At 34.0% G+C, this 24,769-nt stretch overlaps 1 protein-coding gene across 3 annotated transcripts in view; it reads left to right on the top strand.

Moving 5' to 3' along the window:
- Positions 1–24,769, top strand: part of LOC125613717 (ubiquitin-conjugating enzyme E2 E2) — a 242,182-nt gene that overhangs the window by 9,736 nt on the left and 207,677 nt on the right. For all 3 annotated transcript variants that reach the window (XM_048794901.1, XM_048794902.1, XM_048794903.1), the window contains exon 2: positions 4,503–4,553. In XM_048794901.1, the coding sequence (XP_048650858.1) occupies positions 4,503–4,553 (51 nt within the window). The remainder of the gene's footprint in view (positions 1–4,502; positions 4,554–24,769) is intronic.

The raw sequence follows: 24,769 nt of genomic DNA, 5'->3' as shown, positions 1-24,769 counted from the left end.
AAAAAAAAAAAAAAAAAAGTTCTGCTGAGAGAGGAGTCTTTTTGTTTGACTTAAAAGATAATTGCCTCAGTCTTTCAGTTTACCTTTTTAAAATACATAATCTTAGTTTCCTTATTTTTTTAAAATGAGCACTGATAAAACAGTGGTAATTAGATAATTTTGTGAAATTTATTTTATTTACTTTTAATGATCTCAGATCATCATGTAAAAGGTATACTAAGTCAGGTATGGTGGTTCACTCCTAAAATCCCAGGAACTAGGAAGCCTGAGACAGGTGGATCACAAGTTTGAGACTGGTCTGGGCAACTTAGTGAGTTCCTGTCTCAAAATAAAAAAAAATAAAAAGGAGTGGGGATGTGACTTGGTGGTAAAGCACCCCTGGGTTTAATTCCCCAGAGTCTGCCCCCACCAGAGGTATACTGTATGATTTTTGACACTTTCATTTCTCCTTACCCTAAGGGACAGAATCTGAAATAGCTACCTTCCTTGTCCCACAATGTCAAGAACTGAGAAACTTAATACATACCATAATGATTACAACTTTTGAGATTGAATTCAATTGCTATCATTGAAAACAGCAGGACGTCTTACAATAGTTTAAATAGCAATTTTTAGTATAATCTTTTCTATCAAGAGAAATATAACCATTCTTAGGTAACAGTGGCTTGAAATATATTATAATATAGTGGCTTATTGCTCATAGTTGTCGAATTTATCAGTAAATTGCTTTTTGTATTGAGTAATATAGATTTGGAATTATAGTCATCTGGAAGAGTTCAAGTTCTGTTATAGAATTCTGTGACAGAAAATTATGATTTATCATTTTTGTAAACCAAAAGGGGAAGTATAAACAGAAATCAAGTTGAGTAATTTGAAAACCCTAAAGTTCTTTGTTGTTAAAAATGGTTTTCTTTGATAATTTAAGCAGGTCTTTTTTTCTTTTCTTTTCTTTTTTTTTTTTTTGCATTACTAGGGATTGAACCCAGGGCCTTGTGCATGATAGGCATATATTCTATCACTGAGCTTCATTTTCAGCCTTTTTTTTGTTTTAATTTTGATACAGGGTTTTACTAAATTGCCTAGACTGGCCTACAACTTTGGACCCTCCTGCCTTTGGAATAGCTGGGATTATAGATGTGTACCACCACGCCTAGCTAAGCACACTGATTTGAATGCCTCTTGTTTTCATTCTCTCAATATAAAAACAATTTATAAAGATTACTCTTGTTTCTCCTAACAAATCAAGCAGTACAGATATTTTTTAATGGAAAGCAACAGGTTCCCAACAGTCTTTGTTGGTTTTCTGCATAACTCTAAATAATATACTTATTTCTTATTTTGTAGGATTATTAAATAATATTTTTTGACTCTCTGATCGGAAATATTAAGATTTAGTTTTGCTTGTTCTTCCTTTTCCCTCCTCCCATTTAATGATAGTCAACTAAAAGAAAGAGACTGATTGATTATTGGTTGCCTTTATACCCTAAAAAATTAAAGAATATAAATTTCTGTTCCCTGTTCCTTCAAACTTCAGCAATATTTTTTGATTATCTACTTTGTAAAATAGGAATAGGAATTCTTTTGTTCTTTTATCTGTTCACTGGTAACAGATAAAAGAACAAAAGTTTTTTGTTTTTTGTTTTTTTGTTTTTTTTTTGGTGGGCAGGATACTAGAGATTGAACCCAGGGGTGCTATACCACTGAACTACATCCCCAATCCTTCTAATTTTTGAGACAGGGTCTTGTTCAGTTGCTAAGGCTGACCTTGAATTTGGTATTCTTCTGCCTCAGCCTCCTGAGTTGCTGGGATTATAGGTATGCACTACATTGTCCGGCTCCTTTACCCTCTTTTAGCTGGTTTTTAATTAGCTGCCTTTTATGGTTTCTTTTGGGTTGAAGGTTAGTAACATTACATTGTATTGTGCAGTGATAGCTCTTCTTCTGTGTTTTGCCTATAAGTAAAAGTCCAGTAAATTGTATAACTAAATATCCATTGCTAGACCAGACAACATGTTAGGATTAGATTTCCTACAATCCAATGCCGTGATTCTTGGATTACCCTAGGTCATAGCATTTAGGCAAAAATAGATTCTTTTTCCCTTTATCATTTATTGATTAAAGCTATGTTACATTTTAGTTTTCTTCATGTTTGATCTATGATTTTCTTATACAACTTTTTTTTTCCTTTTAGAATTTGATTCTTCCCACTCCCTTCTTGAATCTTATTTATTTATTTATTTATTTTTGTGTGGTGCTGGGTATTGAACCCAGGGCCTTATGCATGTGAGGCAAGCACTTTACCAACTGAGCTATATCCCCAACCCTTTCCTTGCATCTTTATTATGTCTTTATACATTTCTTTTGCTCCCTTTTGCCCATTACATCCTGTTTGATTTACATCCACTGCCACTTCCCTTCTTTTTTTTTATTCCTTTCTGCATTTGCTGTATCTCCCACCCCAAGGAGGGTTCCTTAGCTCAGAAGAGGTAAATATGTGTGTGTGCTTACTTTGGCATATGTAACCTGGATGTATCCATTTAGTTTTGAAATGCCTGTTTTATACTTTTGTGAAATCCATAAATGGTGTTCTGTTGTCTTAGATCTTTGAGACTTCCGTATTTTAATTATGGGCTATATGTACTTGTATGCATGTAAGCACATCACAGAATCTATATTAAAAAAGAGATCATGGAGCTTAATCTTTTTATTTTATAACCACTGAGGCACATCTTTAGCCATTTTTATTATTTATTTTTAAAAAAAATACTTATTTAGTTGTAGATGAACACACTATCTTTATTTATTTTTTTATGTGGTGCTGAGGATTGCACTCAGTACCTTACACATACGAGGCAAGCACTTTACCCCTGGGCTACAGCCTCAGCCCCTAGCCATTTTTATTTTTTAGTTTTGATTCAGGGTCTTGCTAAGTTGCTTAGGGTCTCACTAAGTTGCTGAGGCTGACTTTGAACTTGTGATCCTCCTGCCTCTGAAGTTGTGATCCTCCTGCCTCAGCCTCCCAAATTGCTGCGATTGTAGGTGTGCGCCACCACACATGGTGTTGTTAGTAGTATTTTTGCCTGTGGACTCAATTAATAGTATACTAGAATTTAAATGAATGTTTTTGGCTTTTAGCTTATTTTTCTTGCTCTCATTAATAATGCCTTCCCAACTTTGAATCACATGGTTTAGAAAGGTGAATTGTATAAGTAATCATATAATTTTATCAGGCAGTTTCTTTAGGCAGTTGGTAACCATCCTGTTGGAGGAGTTCCATTTATTCTAGTAATTCTGTTTGTTATCTTAAAAAAAGGTAAAGAATGATTTGAGTGTAATTGTTTCTGTTCAGATCCACTTTTTAAAGGTACTTTAGTCAACTATTATTCATGTACTATCACAATAATTACCCAACAATAGGCAGTTGTTAAACATCTCATATTTAAAAACCGAGGCAAAAGAAAGAAATGCTTTTGAGATTTTTAAAAATTTGATTTAAAAAAGTCTAAGTTTGGAGCTGTGGCTGTGGCTCAGGGGTAGAATGCTTGCATAGCATGTGTGAGGCCCTGGGTTCGATTCTTAGCACCACATACAAACAAATAAATAAATAGAGATCCATCAATAACTAACAAAAATATTTTTAAAAAGTCTAAGTTTAATAAGACATGAATGATAGTTAAGAGATTGTTAAGTGTAGTCTTAGAAAATAGTATTGCACTGTTAGCCCTTGTATACATTAGATGCAGTTAAAAAATCAAAGTAGAGAACACTTGAAGGGGTTGGGGTTGTAGTTCAGTGGTACTATGAGTGGTTAGCATGTGTGTGGCCCTGGGTTCAGTTTCCAGCACTGCCATCCCCTACCAAAAAACAAGAAGGAAAAACACAGAACAGAAACAGGTTTAAATTTTTTTCTTTGTATGAAACTCATGCAATGACATTAAAATAATTATTCATGTAATATCAGGATAGTTCTAACAGAAGGAATGGTGTCAAACTTCAAAGCCTCAACCTGCTGTAATTTAGAAGCTTCAGGAAGCTTATGTGTTTTGGTAGGAATTTTAAATGTTGGAGTGAGATTCTGATATTCCTTTCTTTGTCATTTGATTGGATCAGTCAGTATGTGTGAATTCAACCTAATCAATCAGCTTTCCATCCAGTGTAGAGGTTTCTAATATAAATCAGAAGTTAGAATGACCCCATAAATAGTGTAACAAATTTTTCCAATATAAACTGGAAATTTTGGTTAGTGCTGTTAAGTGGTTTGATGAAGTGTTGCCTCCAAAAGCTGCAAGCAGTGATAGTTGTCAGTCTTATCACCCTTTGTAAATATATCCTCAAAACTTGCAGAAATTACAGCTTTGTTATTGTATCTGATGTTTTAGACAGTATTTCAAATTAAAAACATGCAAAAGGAAAATATTATTAAAACACAATATTTTAATTAAATAGATTAATATTAAGAGTGAAGACATTTTAACATAACTTTCTTTGTCTTTATTTTAAAGAATTCAGAAGGAACTTGCAGAAATTACGTTGGACCCTCCTCCCAATTGTAGGTAAGTACTTTCTGATTTTTATTTACTTGTATCTTTTGCAGAAGGTATATTTGAACTGTTGGTCTGATGTGTAATTGTTGTAATCTGACTAATGAGTAAAAACATCATTGTGGCTTGGACTTTAATGACTGTGGAAAACAATGGTTGTGGTTGTTTCTGTACAGAAAGAGAATTATTCAACGAACATGTTTATATTGATACATGGAGTTGCCAAAACTAGTGTAATCCAATGAGGTAGTGAAATTACAGGATAACAAATAAAATTATCTTGATGGAAGAGATGTTAGGGCCTTAAATGATTTCTTTAATGATAGAATAGTAGTACAGATAAAATATGTGCTGTTTGATAATTATTCAGTTGTCTTGATGGAAATTGATTTTTAAAAATGCAGGAAAGTGGAAAGTTATACTCTATGTATGTCGAAATGCATTCTAATGTCATGTTTAACTAAAACATGCCATTAACAAATAAAAAAATTTAAAAATGCAGGAACATTAAACAGTGTTTTTTCTGGTTTACGTTTTTTCTTATGTCACCTGTGTTGACAGAGTAGGAGTGCATGATTTGAGGAAATGATGTTAAATATAAAACAGTCTCTCCCTTTATGACCACATATCTCCAATTTTATGGTTATTGTTTACTTAGAGGAAATAAAAGTACTTTTCTGGAAATGATTAATGCTATACAGGTACATAGAAGAGAGGAGAAATATAAACTGCCTAATACTATCTTCCGGGTCTAGTATAATAGTTGAAGGATGGTGATTTGACTATATAAAGGCATTTATTTCTGTTTTGATATGAGGTCAGTGTTGGAACCAGATCAACGGAGTTTTTATAGTTTAAATTGTTAGTCTTATATGTTAAAGGTGAGAAGGTAGATAAAATGAAAATGTACCCAACATTGAATATAAGTAGAATTTATTTGGTATGATGTCTTATATATATATTTAGATGGACACAATACCTTTATTTTAACTTATTTTAATGTGGTGCTGAGAATTGAACCTAGTGTCTCACATATGCTAGGCAATTTCTCTACCACTAAACTACAACCCCAGCCTCATTTTGGTATAATTTCTGATTTTACTGGTTTTTTTGTTGTTGTTGTTCATGTGAGAACAATGATACCAACTAAATGTATTAAAGTGAGAATTTTGCAGATGGTTATGTTGATCAATAGCTAGTTGACAACAAAATAATTGTCAACAAAAATTCTAATAAGGCTTATCATGTTTGTGGTAAATCTAATGTGGTTCTTAACATGAGAGTAATGTACAGTGTATAAACTTTTAGTAATAATGTTCAAAGACTGTTTCACTCAAAACAAATAGCTGGGTGCATTGGTATGCACCTATAATCCTAGCAATTAGGGAGGCTGAGGCAGGAGAATCACAGGTTCAAAATGAGCCTCAGCAACTTAGTGATAGCCAGACCCTGTCTCAAAATTAAGATAGATAGGACTGGAGATGTAGTTCAGTTGGAAAGTGGCCTGAGGTGCAATCTTTAGTACAAATTTGTTCAGTAAGACTATTTAAAATTTTTGTCACACTATCATGGTTATTTCAGGTGGCAGATCATTGTTTTTAGCCTTTGATGACCATTTCACAAACTCCAGTTTGGATTGAGTTTGTTTTTTTTAATCCCAGTTTCTTAAAATATTATATTTTTTAATGATGGGGATCTTGTTTTAAAAAAAATGAACTATATTATATCAAATGTTTTCTTTTTGTTGTAAACAACTCAATTGTTATATTGTGTGAGCTTATTTGTATATTACTTTGTTTACATTCTGATAATAGATTATTGGCCAAACAAAAAGGGACTTTGTTTAATGAGTTGTTTAAAGCTCAGTTTTGATAAATATAATTCACATATTGTGTGATGTAGACTGTTTTGTAACTGTTCTTAGGTATTTTATTTTCTAATTTTGGGAAGTATTTAGTTTGTTTTAGTTTGACTTGTTATAGATAATAATTTAACTTTGATTAGGTGTATACTGTAAGCATGCATAAAAGCTTAATATACCAAGGAAAGGAGTTACATATTGGTTATTTAAATAAATAAATGATTGAGCCACTGTTCTATTTCATGTAAGAGAGAAAAGTTTAATCATAGTGTCATCTGAAATTTCGAGGTTTACATTTTCGTTGAGCTTTGGTTGAGGATTCTGTTTGGTTCATATGTGAGTTTTTTAATAAATAAAGCAAAATACATAAAATAGTTTTTGATTTTTAAATATAGACGTCATATATAACAAATCCCTCAGACAGTTTAGGAAAGATGCCTACTTTGGGTTAATTTTCTGGTTTATGGAAATTTGTAAGGAAATCCACATGTGAGCTGAGAATTGGATAGCTAAATAACTTTGCTTTAGAAGCTGGGTCTGTCTGCAGTGCAGTGGTTTTGGCTTCTTTTATTGATTTTCTAAAAAGATTCTTGGACTGGGTCAGGTGGAGAAAAAGATCCTGTACCTTTTTGTGTGTTCTGTTTGGTAAGCATAGGGTCCTTCTGATGTGGCTGATAGGTAGGTGGTGGTTGGTTGTACATTTCTTGTGTGCTTGGCTTCCTAATATAGATGGTGCTTGTTAAGTGGATTATTATGGTTTTACGATTGTTTGGTGTCAAATATTTATTTGTGGCTCAGTAAATCTGCCCATCTATATTTCAGTGAAAATGTGATTACTATTTTCAGAAAAATAAGTTAGAACATAATTTTTGTTTGGTTTATTTTTGGCCAAGGTTAACAGTGCAGTGGTGGTTGATATTTAAAGTTCTGTGTTGTCTTTAAGGTGTTTACTAATGACTGTAATGAATTAATTTACAAAAACATAGCAAATTAAAGCTGTCTGCCTAACGGAGTCAGAGTCACTTAATTAGTGTGTCATATCTGATTTCAGAAGAAATCATTTCCTTGATACTACTTTGTGTAACCACTCTCCCAGTATACTATCTAAACCCTGCCTTTTGGCTCTGTAGGTTTAGTCTGCTATCACAGTTAAAGAATAATTGTGAGAGAATGTCTGTGGGGTTACTTGTTTAGGCAGAGAGCAGAGAAGGATTTTACCTGTTTATTGACTGGTGTGTGTAAGGGTGTATGTCAAATTCCATTCAGAGTGTTATTTATCCAGTTTTCTGGAACCTTAATAGAGTACAACATAATTCTCTATGTCAGGTTAGAGATGAGACTTCTGAATTTAGGTGCATTTCTTAGGCGATATCTAGTTAAGGAATTCTTGGAATCATATTAAGGGAACTAGGAATCATATTAAGAGAATTAGCATGTATTTAAGAATTGCGCAAGTATATTATATGAATATGTTGTTTATGTAAAGCTTTTTCAGAGGAAGTTACTAAAGTATTGGTTGAATTTATTTTTAGGTGTTTGAATAAACCTAGGTTTTTTTTTTTACATTTTATTTTTGGTGCTGGGAATTCAATCTAGGGCCTTTGCATGCTAAGCAATACTCTACCACTGAGCTACCTACAGTCCTCCCAAATATTATTTTAAAATACATCCACAAGTGATTTAATAGGTTGAATTATTTCTTCTTAGATGAATTATATGCTTCTGCATCTTGCAGTTTTCCTATTTTTTTGTTCTTAAATGAAGTAAAAATGTAATAGGGTTTTGTTTTTAAAATGGAATTTAATTTATCTTTATCAATAATTCATTTTTATGCTAATTATAATTTAAGGAATACATGTTTAAAAGCAATCAATCTTTACTATACATGTGTATATTTTTTGGGGGGGAGTGGTACTGATAATTGTACCTAGGGGCTTGGACATGCTAGGCAAGTGCTCAACCACTGAGCTACTTTCTCAGCCCTTTTAGAAAATTTTATTCTGAGACAGGATCTCAATACATTGTCTGACTGACTTTAGACTTGGCAGTTCTTCTCTCTGAGCCTCCCAAGTAGCTGGGATTACAGATGTGCACTATTGTTGCCAGCTAAAATTTTATGACATACCTAAGAAAAAATGTTTCTGCTCATAAAATAATAGAGTCTCTAGCATCATAGAAAAATGCACATTATTTGATTGAGATTTGGTATATGCTTAGAGTATTTCCTATAAAGAGTAGAATATATTTTGCTTGGCCTCAGCTGTTATGTTGGATGTCATAAATGATCCATGACATTTGAGGGTCTCTATCCTGAGGTCTCTGAAGATCCATAAATATTTTCATGACAATTGAGTTAGAGGTGCTGAGCTTGATTATAATTGCTCACTACCTCACTGCCTTGCATACCAGCTTAGTTGGATGAAATAGATCATATTCATGTTATATTCTTTCAGAGATCTAATGGCTGGAATCACACTGTCCTTTATAAATGACTGCAAGTTGTGACTTTGACAATTATCCATAGTTTGTCACAAGCTAAGACCTTAAATCTGGGAATGCCAGTGTTTATATTATCTTGGTGCTGGTGGAGAACTGATAGCTAGTGGACCAGAAAATTTCCAAATTAAAATTAAATGTTTATCACCTTTTAAAGAGTGACTTGTTCCTCTGTATTGCAAAGAAGCTAAATTCAAATGTGTTATGATCTGTTGTTACTGCTAAAGCTTGTACTAGGTTTATGAACATGGGAATGACAAAGAATCTTTGTTACTTTTTGAAAGGTAAAATGAATCATTTGGATTTTGAGTTTTAATTTGGTAATTGTATAAGTAAAAGGAGGAAGTAAACCAAAAAAGAGGAGGTAGAGGTAATTCAAGTTTACTAGCATATTTATTCATTTTCTTTTGCACATTTTTATTTCTCTTGTTTCAAGAATTTGCTCATTGTATACTGTCTCTGCTTAACTTTTTTCAAAAACAGCTTTATTGAGATATAAAATATAAAATTTTCTTATTCTTTTAGGTTTTTAAAATATTCACTGAGTTGTAAAATCACCATAATAGATTTTATGATATTTTGTGTACCCACAAAAGATAACAACATGCCTTTTAGCAGTTACCTTTTCCCCAACTCTTCCATCCCATGACCAAGGCAATAGTCTACTTTGTTTTTCTATGGATTTATCTTATCTGAACATTTTGCATAAATAGAATTATACAAAAATCTTTTGCGGGAGAGGTTAATTGGTTTCTCATAAAGCATATTTTTATTATAGTATATTGCAGCATATATCTGTACTTTATTCCTTTGTGTGACTAAAGAATATTCAGTTTTTATGGATATGCCACATTTATGCATCCACTTATCAATTGATGGACATTTTGGTTATTTTCACTTATGGGCTATTATGATTAATGCTGTTGTGAACATTTTTTTTTTTTAGTTGTAGATGGACAGCATGTCTTTATTTTATTTGTTTATTTTTATGTAGTGCTGAAGATTGAACCCAGTGCCTCACACGTGCAAGGCAAGTGCTCTGCTACTGAGCTATAGCCCCAGCCCTTGTTGCGAACATTTTAAAAAAATATTCTCTCAATGGACCTTTATTTTTATTTATATGTGGTGCCAAGAATCTAACCCAGTGCCTCACACATGCCAGGCAACCTCTCTACCACTGAGCCACAACTCCAGCCCTATAATGACCATTTTTGTACAATTTTTTGGTAGACAATTTATTTTCATTTTTCTTGGGTGTACACCTAAGAGTGGAAGTGCTGGGTCATATAGTACATCTATATGTAGCCTTTGGGGGAACTGCCAGACTGTATTCCGTACTGACTACACCATTTTATTTTCCTGTCATTAGGATTCTGATTTTTCCACAACATTGGCAGTACTTCTTATTGTCCCTCTTTTTGATGATAGCCATCCAAGTAGGCATGAAGTGGTATTTCATTGTGGTTTTGATTTGCCTTACCCTGGTGGATAATGATGATGATCATCTTTTCATGTGCTTAGTATATCTTCTTTGGAGCAATGTTTATTCATTTCCTTTGCCTATTTTAAAATTTGTATTGTCTGTTTTTGCACTACCAGGGATTAAATCCAGTGCCTCAAGTATGCTAGGCAAATGCTCTGCTACTGAGCTACATTTCCAGTCTCCTTTTTAAAACAATTTGTTTTGAAACAGGATCTGACTAACTTGCCCAGGCTCCCTGCAAACCTGTGATCCTCCTTCCTTAGCCTCTGGAGTAGCTGTGAAAATGGTCGCGTGCCACTGTGTCTGGCTACATTTGATAGTTTTTTTTTGTTTGTTTTGTTTTGTTTTTTCTGGTCTTTTTGGGACTGGGGATCAAACCAGGGCTTTGCAAATGCCAGGCAAATGCTTTGCCACTGAGCCACATGCCAACCCCATTTGACAGTTTTTAACTTCCTGTTTGTGAAAGTCTGCACTTTACTGCCAGATTAGTTTTTCCCGGTTACTCAGCGTGATTCTATGTCACATTTTCCTACAATTCAATTTAGAATTCATTGAGGGGCTTAATGGTAGATCTATGCTAAGCCAAGTGTAGACTTAAAAAGATACCCAGATGTGGCACCTAGTTCTGAAGATCTGGTTACAATTGATAAGACATAAAGATGCTTAGAGAACCATGTGAATAGGACACGTTGTGAGAAATCAAGTAGATTTCATGAAAGCTGAGAAACCAAAATGAGAGAACATTTTTAAGGAAGGAGATGAAGTAGGCTTTGAAGAACGGATAGGATTTGGAAAGGCAGGAGGAAGTAAAGGGTGGCTTAGGTAAGAGAAAGAAAAGAGTTGAAGCAGAGACATGAAGGGGGAGAATTTAGTATAGTTACCCTTAGAACAGTGATGTCAGCAGTTTGGCCTCCTTCCCATATGGGAGGCAGATTTGTTAAGGGCTGTCTAGGAAAGGTATTAAAATTGTCAGTTGCTATTTTTTGAGATTTAAATATTGAATAAAAGAAAATGGAATTAAGTTTTGATAAAAATGTCATATAAATTAGTTTTATAATTTTTAATATGGAGTGGAAAAGGACATTAAAGAGAGGAAGATATAATGAGTTAGAGGGTACGCTAAGAAAGCTATTGCATGAATACAGGTGTCATGTTCTGGTGGGACCTGATGATGTGATGTTAGAAATAAGAGAGAGAAGCGGGGGGAAAGGGAGAGGAAATGGGAGATGTTTTGAATTGGCAAACATTTTTATGGTATGATTTTGTGAGACAGAGTTAAAGATATGAAGAATGATTGTAATGAGTGTGATGTTTATAGACTAGGAGAATGGTGTTACTACAGGCAGAAACCAATTTGTCTTTGCAGCCTCTGCAGATTGTCCTTTAGTTTGGCTGCCCAGCAGCCTGTAGCCTTATTAGCTCCACAATTTTAGTAATTAATGACATTTTGTATAGAAACCTTAACCCTCTGGTTGTTGTATTTTATTTTTCTACCCCCTTTCCCTCTTAAATCCATATCTTCATTTTATACTGTGATACTACATACATTTTTGTAAGCCAGCTTAGAGTCTTTTGGGGTGCAAGGCATATAATTAGTAATATATGATATGAATAACTAAAAGTTATGTGAATGTTTTTAGCAAAATGCTGGCATATTTCTTGCTGCGGAATCATTAACATGATGAAATTTAAGTATACATTGAGGGCCTGTGTTATAGGGAGCTGAATTATTCATATCCATCTCAATACAGGCGATCAAGGAATATTTTTTATTCACTTACATAAGCGCTTGACTCAGTTGCTACAGTGTTGAGTCATCTTACATAGACTTCAGGAAGAGAAAAGACTCTGTAAATAATGGAAATGTACTAAGTAAGTGACTAGATAGAGATTTAATAAAATTGTTTGGAATTGCACCTGCAATTGACAGACCTGCAGAGTTGGGATATGTGTACTATGTGATGAAGAATGAGAAAGCATGGTTTTACCCTATGTTCTATTGGCTGTTCAGAATTTCAGTAGTTTCAATCTTGTTTATATTCTCATTTCTGTAAAATTTTTTAATGAATTTTAAGAGATTTCCTTTATTACTGCCAAAAGTATATATAGTTTTATTTTTGTATTTTCCTTGAAGCTGACTTTTCACTCAGGATACTACCAACATAGTCTTAAAGAGCTCGCTACCTTGTTATTGCAGAAGGGCAACTTTATGTGCCATTACTTTACTTCAAAAAATAAAATAAATAACTGGAAAAATTTCTTGCTTTCTTATTTTAAAGTTATTTTAATTAAAATACTTATTTCTTCATGAAAAAGAACATGTTGAATGATAAAGTAAATTTAGTGCCCATTGCTTGTGGTCTTTTAATATTGTGTTTCCTTTGTTCTATTCTTTGCTGTTTTAAGAAAAGTACAGGAATGTGCCTGAGAAACACATATTAAGTGATCACACTGGGATTATATTTTATAACAGCTACAGAACATTTTTTTATTTAGTGTGCTTAGACTTACAACTGATTATTATTATTTCAGATTTATTAATTGAGCACTTTAGATAGAAAATGTCAATTAGTCACTAACTTTAATATTTGAACTCCCACAGCTCTTTATCTTTTAAGCTATACTGAAAACAGTATTCTTTTGCACAACCGCATTATTTCTTTACAGTGATTAGTACATTCATTGATTTAAATGTTTTTATCAATTAAGCACTATTGCAAATGACAGGTGAAACTTATTGTTAGTATATTTTATTTTGAGAAAAATGAGAATTTTCACATTTGCATTTATGTTTCAGAATTTTCCTCTTGGACTTTTCTCCCTGTCTAAGGGATTGAACCCAGGAACATTCTACCATGGAACTATATTTTTTACCCTTTTTATTTTGAGACAGAGTCTTGGAAGTTACCCTAACTTTTTTCTTCCTCTCTTTCTTTTTTTCATGTTCATTTAGAACTGGCAAATGGACTTACTGGGATGCTTTTAAAAGTCTAAGTCTGTATTTGTGCAGAAATAAAACATTATTCTAAAATGTATAATAGAATTAGGTAAAACCATAAGCTAATAAAATTCACGCACAGGTAGACTCATTCATATGAAAGATGAAGTATACACTCATCCATATGAAATATGAAGTCAGGTAACAATTTGAAATGACCAAAAGGAGAGGCAGAGCCCTCATCTCAGAGCCAAGGTTTGTCTTGACATTTGCTGTTTCCTCTTCTTAGACTGTGTTGCTGTTTACCCAACACCCCACTCCTGTCTATACACCTGACGCTTCATAGTACAACCATTTTACCTATTTCACTCACTTGGGTGGTAGTGCTTTCTTTAATCTTGTATTTCAAATGTAGCATATTGTTTTTATTCAATATGATTATGAATGAATAAATATAGTTATAGTTGGGGAAGTAAAAACTATTGTGTGCTTCCAGTGTTTGAGGCAGTGTGCTAAGTGCTTTATCAGTATATTCCTATTAAATCTTCATGATTTATCCATTGAGGTTTATACTAGTTTTAGACAAGATTTCATGGCTAGGAAGACAGGTTTAGAGAGGTTGAGTAATTTGTCCCAAGGTCACATATTAGTGGAAGAACTATGAATTCAGCCTTCTGTTCTAGTAGAAGTTTCTCACATGAAACAAGTGTTCTGTATCTGCACTGTTCAGTACAGTAGCCACTACCCATATGTGGCTATTGAGTACTTGAAAAGTGGTTAGTCCAAGAGATAACTGAATTTTTAATTAAACACTTTAAATATGTGACTAGTAACTATTGTATTGGATAGCACAGATCTCAACAAGTAGCTTAAATCTATGCTTATATTTAAATATCAAGTAATAGTAAACTATCTAGTTATTTCATCTTTATCTTTTTCCTCTCTTGGGGGGTTTGTGTTCTGGGGATTAAACCCAGGACTGCGTATATGCACAGTAACACTGAGGTATACCCTCAGTCCTCCTTTGATGGTGCTTTTAGTTATGTGTGTATTCTACATAAAACCACATACTTACTACATGGCTGTTTTGTCTCCCTTCATCCCCCACCATCCAGCATTATATTATGTTCTTTTAAAAAAAAAAAAAAATTTTTTTTTTTTTTTTTTTGGCAGTGCTGGGGATTCAACCCAGTCCCTCATAGATGCTAGGCAAGTGCTCTACCACTGAGCTACATACCCAGCCTTTCCAGCCCTTTCATCTGGTGTTATTCTAAGAGTTAGGGCTTAAATACTCTTTCTTAGAGCATTAAGCTGTGTTTTACATCTGAGAGGCACTTAATTAAGCAAACGTATTAATGTTATATTTTTAACAAAATGAAAGTGATACTTTAAATCACTGTTTTTTGTAGTTTTTTTTACAGGGAGGTGTTACTGGGAATTGAACTCAGGAGTGCTTACCGCTGAACTATATTTGCAGCCCCTTTTTATTTTGAGACAGTCTTGCTAAGTACTTATTAGGGCCTAACTAAATTGCTGAGGTTGGCCTCGAACTTGAGAGATCTTCCTGCCTCAACTTCCCAAGTCACTAAGTTTACCAGGCCTGTGTTGCCAGGCCCAGCTAAACACTGGTTTGTTTTTTTTTTGTTGTTGTTGTTTGTTTCTAATTTTTTAGTTTTAGGTGAACACAATATCTTTATTTTGTTTCAATGTGGTGCTGAGAATCGAACCCAGTGCCTCACGCATGTAGGGGAGCGTGCTACCACTTGAGCCACATCGCCAGCCCCTAAACACTGTTTTTTGTAGAGACTCATAGGCTATTGAAACTGGGAAGTTTATGGTTTTGTGGTTCCTTTAGCCCAGGGAAAAATGCAACTTCCCCAAAGATGGATAGTTTAATGACAAAGTCAGGACTAGTATTTAGTTCTGAGAGTTCACTGTGTTGCTTATTTCCCTGATAGAATGGATACATCTTGTGTGTTTAGAAAATTTAGATACAATTTATAAAAATAAAGATAATTGGGAATTCTTTTCTTTTCTAACTCAGGACATTACATGCTAGGCAAGCACTCTATCACTGAGTTATATCCCCAGCCCAACAGTTGTGAATTGTTATCCAGGATCATAGGGTATGTTTGAAAAGAATTGAGTTATTTTTTTCATGGAGAAGTTGAGAAGGCCATAATTGTGTTTAATTGTTTTCTGAGCCATAAAATGGGAGAGAGATTAAACTTATTTTGTATGATTTTTGGGGAGAACTAGCACTGCTTTTTTTTTTTTTTTTTTAAGTTGGAGGGAAACCATTTTCTGCTTGAATAAAAAGGCTTCATCTTAAATCAGCTGTCCAGAGAAATAATGACAAATTCAGGAGGGAGTGAGTGCCCCATCTCTGGATGAATTAAAAATGAATCTGTTTGCTTATTTCAGAGTGATTTTCAGATATTGGGTAGGAAGTAGTACTGAAATGATATTTCCTAGCTGCTGTTACCTAGACAAAAGAAGGATATTTTTTTTTCAGTTTTGTCCTCCTAGATTGTGACCCTCTTTTCCTCTCTGACTTCTTAGAGCCTGTGGTAGTTAATTTATAGTTTATTGGCTTATTTAAAACAGTCTGTTTATTTGTTATCAGTTCCATATTTGAGTTAGAACTCAAGTGAGGCTTTTATTCCTTCTTTACTCAAAAGTTTTTAAGAGGATATATGAAGAACATGAGGAAATGAGTTTGGTGTGAGGATAGGGATATAAATTAATATCTCTCAGTTTAGTCAGTCCCAGGTTATTACATGTTGTTTCACATACTCCACTTACTTGATATAGTCAAGAAAGAAAAATATTATCATTAATCAAATGTTAACATAAGTAGAGTCAATCAGCTAATGCCAATTTTTTTGAATATTAATTTGGTCAGTATATACATCACTAAGTTTATCAAACTATGTAACAAATTGTTTATAATCCACTTGGTTTCCCCCTTCTCCCTTTTGTCCTGGAAAAAATATTCTTGGCATCCTAGAAATTGAATGAGTGAGTGAGTAAGTAAGCAAATAAATATATATATATATAATTTTATTTTTTTTGCCTTTTTTCTTTTTCTTTTGCAGTGCCAAGGGTTAACCCAGGGCCTTGTTCATGGTAGGAGAATTCTACCACTGAGTATTTTCAGCCTGAAATGGAATAAATATTTGAAGAAAATTTATGGTTAGAAATGCATTTTCTCCCCTGGACCCAGGAGTCAAAAAACATCTTAGAATTGAAAGAAACTCAAAGTTTTAAAGATTTAAAAATGACAGAACACACTAAAGAAATCACCATTGGAGGCTATGGATGTGGCTCAGTGGTAGAGTGCTCCCCTAGCGTGTGCAAGGCCCTGGGTTCTATATATATATATAAAAGAAAGAAAGAAAGAAAACAAATTACCACTACTCTGTATATACATGCAGAGTGTCTGTTTGATTTATAATCTTAATGATTAAGAGACATTTATTTTGGAACTTTTGTCCAGTCTTAGAAAAAGATGACTGCATGTCTGTAGGCAAGGGTAAAATTCTGTGGCCAAAATTCTCACAGCAGAAAGATCGAGACTTGAATGTAAGTGGTGAACTGGAAAAAGGTGAGAGATTCTTCTGCTGAAGGGAAATCTTTGTTGCAAGCTAAGGCAAAGTTTCTGAAAAGTGGCATAACTATTGATTGTTTTGAGCAATTGACATTTTGATGTAAGGTTTAAGTTAACAGGCCAGTAGAGCCCAGCATGTGCAGTCTTTGAGAATCTCTAGAAGTAGCCTGAGCCTGCAGAGGCAGGGGGAGATGGTCTATGTCATGGTTAGATATGTAATATCCCCCAAAACCTTAAGTGCTCAGAAGTGGGATTTTGGGAAGTAATTTGATCAGGAGGACTCTGACCTTCTTAATGGATTAATCTATTGATGACTAAATGACTACTAAGAGGTGGGGACCTTGTTGGAGGACCTAGGAATGACCGTACCCTGGAAGTTTTATCCTCTCTCTAGCTCCTTTTCTCTCTGCTTCCTGGCTCTCATGGGCTGAGCAGCTTTCTTTCTTCTGCCTTGTCCTTCCAACTGTGATGGTCTCAGTTTTACTCCTGGCCCAAAGAATTGGAGCAGATTGACCTTATACTCAAACTTCTGAAATCACAAGCCCAAATAAATCTTTCCTCCTCTTAAGTTGTTCTTTTCAGGTATTTTGTTACAGTGGCGAAAACCTAACTCAGTCTAGAATTATTATAATGAGTGGGGAAGTGGAATTGAAGGGGTTTGAGAATGAGGCCCCCAGACTAAGGTAGGGCAGGATTGGATAGGAGTAATATCATTTCTTTCTGAGGTAACTCTTATATTCTCTAGCTTAAGGTGAAAGATTTGCCTTCTTAACCAAACCCTTTTGCATCACTTCAGTAAAGGTCCTACAATAAATAGTGTGGTTCATAATTGATATCAGACAGTGTACAGTCTGACTTTACAAACAGCTGTTACTTGAAGTGGGGGGAAAGAGGAAAAATTTATATTATAAGAGGGGACAAATAAAGAGATTGAATTTACTATCTTGTTGCACCAGGTATAAAATTGTTTAGAAGATTTTAGAGTTTATATAATAGATTTTTTTTGATGATTTCTTAATACTTTAGAGCAAAACCTTGTGCATTTAGCCTAAATTCTGGTGGTTATAGGGCACTTCTGGGACTATCAAATGGCTTGGACTATCTCCAAATGGCTTTAGTTATTACATTACCAAAAGATCCTCATTGTAAGTTAGCTTTGCCTAAAAAGGTAAAATGGGCCCAAAAGACAATATTACTCTCTAGTATTTAGGTAGCAGACTTACTGTTCTTGATTATCTGCTTTAGTAGGAAATTATTAATTCACTATGTAGTATATGGTGAAAATGAGTAGTATTTAAACTACTATATATTCATGGAATATCAATCCCAGATTGTATCTGAACATATTATAATGGACAGAGTGCTTTGAATACTATTTTCGCGTCTAAATAGTTTCTATCAAACGTGTCAATATAGTTGATATAAAATATTCATCAAGATTATCATATAATAATTTTCTAAGGTTGATTCTTTTGCCTTTCTCAAATTATGTATGGCCAGATATCCAACTTTCAAGCGGGGAAAAGCTATTTAAATTGTTCTTCCATTTTTGAGCTTTTTGAGGTATTGTTATTGGTTTGGTGACAGAATCTTTGTACAGAGAAATAGAGTTGTACATGGTTTCTGATTTCATCATTCACCATGCTTGAAATATTCTTTCGTTCTCCATGCTGACATCATTTTAAATGAGCTATCTGGAGTGGGTCATGACTAAATTGAGTATAGCTTTGTAATCAGCTGATTGGGGACTACTGACCATGGAATTTGGAGGTTTTGGTAAATCTGGTTGAGTAGATTTTCATTCTTCTGTATAGAAGATAGTGAGAAATGCATGTTCACTTGGATACACATTTGTTCAGTTGGACACATTTGACCAGATTCCCCGAGTGGCCTTCAATTCCTCAGTGGTCAGTCCCACTAGCTGAGAACCCAGCTGGAAAGCTACAAAGTAGAGCGTGTGTTTTAGTAAGCACACTTTTTTAGGCAAGAGATTATGCTGGTTTAAATAGATATTTATATGTTTAAGTTAACTTTATAAGTTACACCTATTAGTACCATTAGGATTGATGCCCCATAATCTTCTGGAGACTTGGGAAGGAGGGGAATCTTTTGGCTTACTGATCCCTAGGGGCTCAGGTTAAGTATGTTTTTTCTAAGCAGTTATTAGAATTAAGATAGTATGGAACATAAGTGCATTTTGCCATGTTAAGAGGTAAAAATTATCAAAGATAAAAATAGATTTCATGTTTGACAAAGCAGCTCTTCAGAAATTAATAGGGAAACCTATAGATAGGCTCAGAATGGTACTGGGGGTCTGGGAAATAGCAAAATAAAAGTATATTCTTGAAAAAAATGTGTAAGGATACAGGTGTGTTAAGAAAACAACTGCCTATGCTGCTAGGTAAGTTGAATGATAAGGTAAATTGAATAAGGTGTATTTTGAGAATGATATTCATTTACCATTAAACAAATGTTTTTTAAGGATCAGTGTCTGATCAGCACTAAGTTGGATACTGGGGATGCAGTTGTGAACAAGATAAAAGGGATCTCCAGCCTTTGTGGAGCTTATGTTTCAATGTGAAGGCAGATTGGAAATTATTTCAAAACAAAACAAAAATTACCTTCATGGAGAAGAGGAAAAGTAAACAGACATAATAATTGCTATGGAAGAAAACAAATAAGGGATGAGTTTTAGAACGGGAATTTAGTTTAGTTTAGGTTAGGTTGGTAAGGATTTTTTTTTTCTTTTTCCTTTTGGTACCAGAGATTGAACCCACTGAAGTACATCCATAGCCCTTTTTAATTTTTAATATTTTAAATTTTGAGACAGGGTCTCACTAAGTTGCTTAGGGCCTTACTAAGTTGTTGAGGCTGGAATTGAACTTGGGATCCTCCTGCTTCAGCCTCCTAATTTGCAGGAATTAGAGGCATGGGCCACCATGACAGGCTTGGGAAGGTTTTTCTAAGGAGGTGGCATCTTAACTGAGAACTAATAAAGGTGTGAAGGACTGTTGACATAACAAGCTGTATGTGCTGAGGTTCTAAAGCTGATACAGTCATCCCTCAGCATCTACTGGAGATTGGTTCCAAACCCCCTCACCCTCCATGGATACCAAAACCCACAGATGCTCAAGTATCTTACAAAGAGTGGCATAGTGTTTGCCTGTAATTTAGGTACATCTTCCCATATGCTTTAAATCATCTCTGGATTATGTATAATACCTAATACAATGTAAATAATTATACTATATCGTTTAGGGGGAAATGACAAGGCAGTACAGACTTTTAAAAAATTTATGTATTTTTTTATGTTTTCAGTCTTAAGTTAGTTGACTCTGGATGAAGAACCCATGAGTATTTAAGGTTGAACTGTACATATTCTGGGTTCAGGGTGCTGGAAGAAGCTTGGTGTGATTGGATTGAAGGAGTATGGGGAGTGGGCAGGGAAATGCTATGGAACAAAAATAAAGTTGAAAAATGAGGTTAGGCCAAATCAAGCAGAGTTATACTTTATGAAGATTATTCTGGTTGCTAGAGAGGGTGAGATATAAGTCTAGAGGCTGATAGTCATCCAGGTAAGAGACGAAGATATTCTAGACTAGGTTAGTAGCAGTAGAGATGAAAAGAGGGTTAATTTGAGGTACCATTTTTTGAAAGAGAATTGACAGAACTGGCTGATTGTTAGATGGCAGAATTGGGGAAGATTTTTGAGGAAAGGAAGATGTCAAGAGGTTCAATTTGAGTTTCTTGGGCAAATGGTGCCTATTTTGAGAACAGGAACATTCATGGGGAGGAAGTGGTTTTTAGTGGACAGGATGAAGAGTTCTGTTTCGAGTATGTTCATTGTGAAATATCAGTAGGACATCCAAATGCAGGTGTTAAGCAAGCGATTGATTGTGAATATAGAGCTTATTGGAAAAGCTGAATATGTCAATTTGGAATTTTCATAATAAAATACTTAAATTTATAGAAATTGATGAACTTGTTTATGGAAAGAATACAAAGAAGATACACAAAACCAAGCCAAACTCTCTGCAACCATAATATTTAGAGATAGGTGGAGGAGAAGAATCTAGCTGAGGAGTCCAAAGGAATTTGCTGTGCAGGAGATAGAAATAAAACCAGTAGAGAGGTTTCCATGAGGTTGAGAGAGAAAGGGAATACCCAGTTCTTTGTACATCAAAAATTTATCATGAATGAATTTGTCAAGTGAATAAAACAGTAGAATAAAATTGTAATTACTCAGTCTCTTCACCAGGAAAGTAATAAGTGTATCTGGTTGCATTGAGATTTCAGGAGTAATTTCTTTTGTGATTTTCCAAAATTATCTGTATTACCTTTTCAACCAGGGTCCATAATCTGGCTTAGGAGGGAAGGCTTTCCCCTTGGGAAGTGAGGTTTTACCCATGTAAATGTTGCCCAGTCAGGTCCAGGGGCTTAGGAAAGCTTCTGAAAACTCTTCCTTTTTTTTTTAAATGGACCAAACACAAGTGTTGTATATATGTCATTATTTGTAGTTTTTCTCTTACCGTAGTGTATTTCTCACTAGAAAAGACATCATTGCTGGTAGAATGTCAATTTATATATGTCTAGCTCCCATTTCTTGGAACACACAGTTAAGTGTGGTCTATATTCATGTTTGCCCCCGAGAAAGGGCTGTCAGGAATGTCACATTTGGAGAACAAGCCTTCCTTAGAGTTGGGGTTGGTCTAAGTGTGCTCTTCAACATTTCCTGTGGGATGTGTGGCCTGCCTGTCACCACTGCATACCTTGTGCACCAAGCCAGATAGGAGGCAGAGATGGAAAGGCTTTCTTCATGCATGTGCAAAAGCATGGCCTTTCCTCTGTCTTTTCCATTTAGACTTAAAGACCTGCCTCAAATATCACATCCATTTATAATTTCCTCTACTTTCAGTGCACCCACTGCATTTGTTCCTTTCAGTTTGAGGCAGTGTTACACAGTGGTTTCTTCTGGACAGACTGTCTAGGTTACATGTATGGTATCTAACCTCTTGGTCTAGTTACATAACTTGTCTGTGTCTCAGTTTCTTCATCTGTAAAACCACATTGGATTATGTTAGGATTAAAGCACTCAGAATAGTGCCTGGTTCAGAAGGGCTTAATAATTGTTAATTGATGCTCCTGTTATTATTTAAAGGATTGTATACATCTCCTTTCTTTGTTTTGCAAATTGTGAAGGCATATGACATTTATTATTCATTATTTTCTTAATATGGTATGTTGCATATAATAGTTGTTTTTACACAGTTACTAAGGTAGATAATTTCTGTATGTTTTATTTTTCTTTAAAATTCTAAACCTTAAGTATCTTGTTACTTAAATGTGACCTAAATTACTTGGTTGTTTGTATCTTTGGATAAAATTTTTGTTTTCATCTGTATGTGGAAGTCTCAACAGCTGGTCTGATATTAGTAAAGGAAGATGATTAGAAAATTTATTAGGAGGTTGCATTTATTATTTTATCATCAAATTAACTCATTAGTTTTTCATGTTTACAAAATTCATTAATATTATGTTTATTATCAGCTAAATTTTTTTCCTTAAAATGTAATCTTGTTTTTTATATTAATTATACTCAGTATGCGGTCTTTCACATCATTTTCATAGATATGTGAATTGTACAAGACTTATGTCTTTTAGCAGGATCTACCACCATCACTGGGTGAGCACAATAGTTTTTGAAAGGTATAAATTTATACCCAAACCAAAAAAGAATTCTGTACAATGCATTTGTAAACAGGGTCTTCAAAACATTTGGTAATATTTGTTAAGAAGATGAGCCTTACTTTTTTTTTTTTTGAGGGGCGGGAGGGTACTGGGGATTTAACCCAGGGGTGTTTTAACACTGAGTCATATCCTTAGCCCCTTTTTATTTTTTAATTTACGGACAGGGTCTCGTTAAATTGCCAAGGCTGGCTCAAACTTGTGATCCTCCTGCCTCAGCCTCTCCTGAGATGCTGGGATTACAGGTGTGTGCCACTGTGCCTGACTTTAAATTTGGTTTTAAGCTCATGTGAGGAAAGATTAAACAATTAGTTTTAAATATATTCAATCTTTATGAGTAGCTTGGTATTCTAATCATTCCATCCATGTGCTCAGTGTAGTGGAGACATAGAAAGGAGTTGGGAAGCAGATCAGTCCACTTTTGGGTAAAATGTTTCAACTTTTATCTCTCCTCTAAATCACAATTCCCATTTCTGCCCGGTTTTAATTTCTTGCAGTTTATAGCACTTTTGCTTCATGATGCCAGCTTTTTCTTTTTTATGTATTATAAAGCATCTAGGTTAAATTTTGTAAATAGTATAGACTAGAAGAATAAGCACCTCATTAATTTTTTATTATACTTTATTGCTTAATATTTAAGGTTAGGACAGTTGGCTAAATATCTACATTTATTAAGTGGACTAACTTCCTTTTTTCATTTATTTCATCAGCATTTTTCTTTCCCCAATTCTACTTGTTTACCTAAATTTTAATTATTTAGTTTACCACTTCTTACAGGGCATAGTTTTGTTTTATATTATTTAAAGCTGTGCTAGTGGATTAGCCAGTTAAAAAATTTTTGTTTTCTATTTGGTAAAGTTTAGCTAGCTGATTATTTAGTAAACAACTTCATCATATACTACAATAACTCAGTAGTTCCATAATTGATCACTGTATTACAGTATCATAACTGAAGTAAAGAGTAAGGCCTCCTCTCCCCCCTGAAAAATAAAAAGTAATAAGGTCCTTAACTAAGAAGATAATGTTAAACTTAGTACACTCTATTTTAGAGGGGAGAGAAATGTTTCTTTGATAAACAGCTAACTTGGATATTATTTGATCATATGGCAATATGATCATATTAATTATTGGTATTCAGTTCTGTTTTTACCATATTATCCTTAAAAAATGATTGTTATTTTGTTAAGAGTGAAAACCTGTCATTAAACATTTTTGTGTCTGTGAAGTATAACAGCACTATTTTTGCCTTTATGAATCTGTAGGGCTTACTATATTTGCAATGAAAGTTACAGATGAAATCTGACAGAATCTTCTGGCATTTTCACTTCTAAGTATACATCTATTATAGGAATAATTTAATTCCTTTTGTACTATTGAGTAGTGATCATTTAAACTTACTTGAATATTATTTTTTCTAACACTCATTTTTAACTAAATATTGAGTTAAGTTATTAATTCTATTAGAGTATTTTTTTTTTTTTTTTAGTTTTGAGACTTTTAATGATGGAGCAAATAGATGTGCCAAATCAAGGTTAATAATAGTGAAAATTTATTGATTAGCTAGTCAAATAGATGTTCACACTTAAGGTTTGACTTTATTGAGCTCTTCTTTTGTTTAGCTGTCTGTAAAATAAACTCATTTAAAATTTACTGATTATGTATAGCTGGTCCCTAAACACTCCATTTGAGTCCTTTAAAAAGTTAACAGCTCTGAACTTGAACTTCTGTGTTTTTCCCCTAGATCTGCATTAACCCCAGTTTTTTTCTTTTTCTTTCTTAGTTAATAGCAAATCTTTCTGATGAGGCCAAAAACCTTGCTATCATCCTTGATTTCTTTCCTTTTCTTTCTGCATTTGTTTTGTTCTTTCTTTCAAATATATCTGAGTCTTATCTCACTTCTCACTTCCTCTGTTGTTACTGCTATGGTCCAAGTTATCTTTATTTCTTGCTTGAATTATTGCCACAGGTTTTTCCTGCTCTGTCCTTTGATATGATAGCCAGGAATGATCCTTTTAAAAAGGATGTCAGATTATTTACTCCTTGGATTCCCATTATAGTGACTTATGAAAGTGATCAGTTCTCATCTTCCCTCCCT

Source organism: Marmota marmota, unplaced genomic scaffold (assembly GCF_001458135.2).
Source record: "Marmota marmota marmota unplaced genomic scaffold, marMar, whole genome shotgun sequence".
Classification (NCBI taxonomy): domain Eukaryota; kingdom Metazoa; phylum Chordata; class Mammalia; order Rodentia; family Sciuridae; genus Marmota; species Marmota marmota.
The sequence above is the reverse complement of the archived record's forward strand: the minus strand, read 5'-3'. Positions and strand labels throughout refer to the sequence as shown.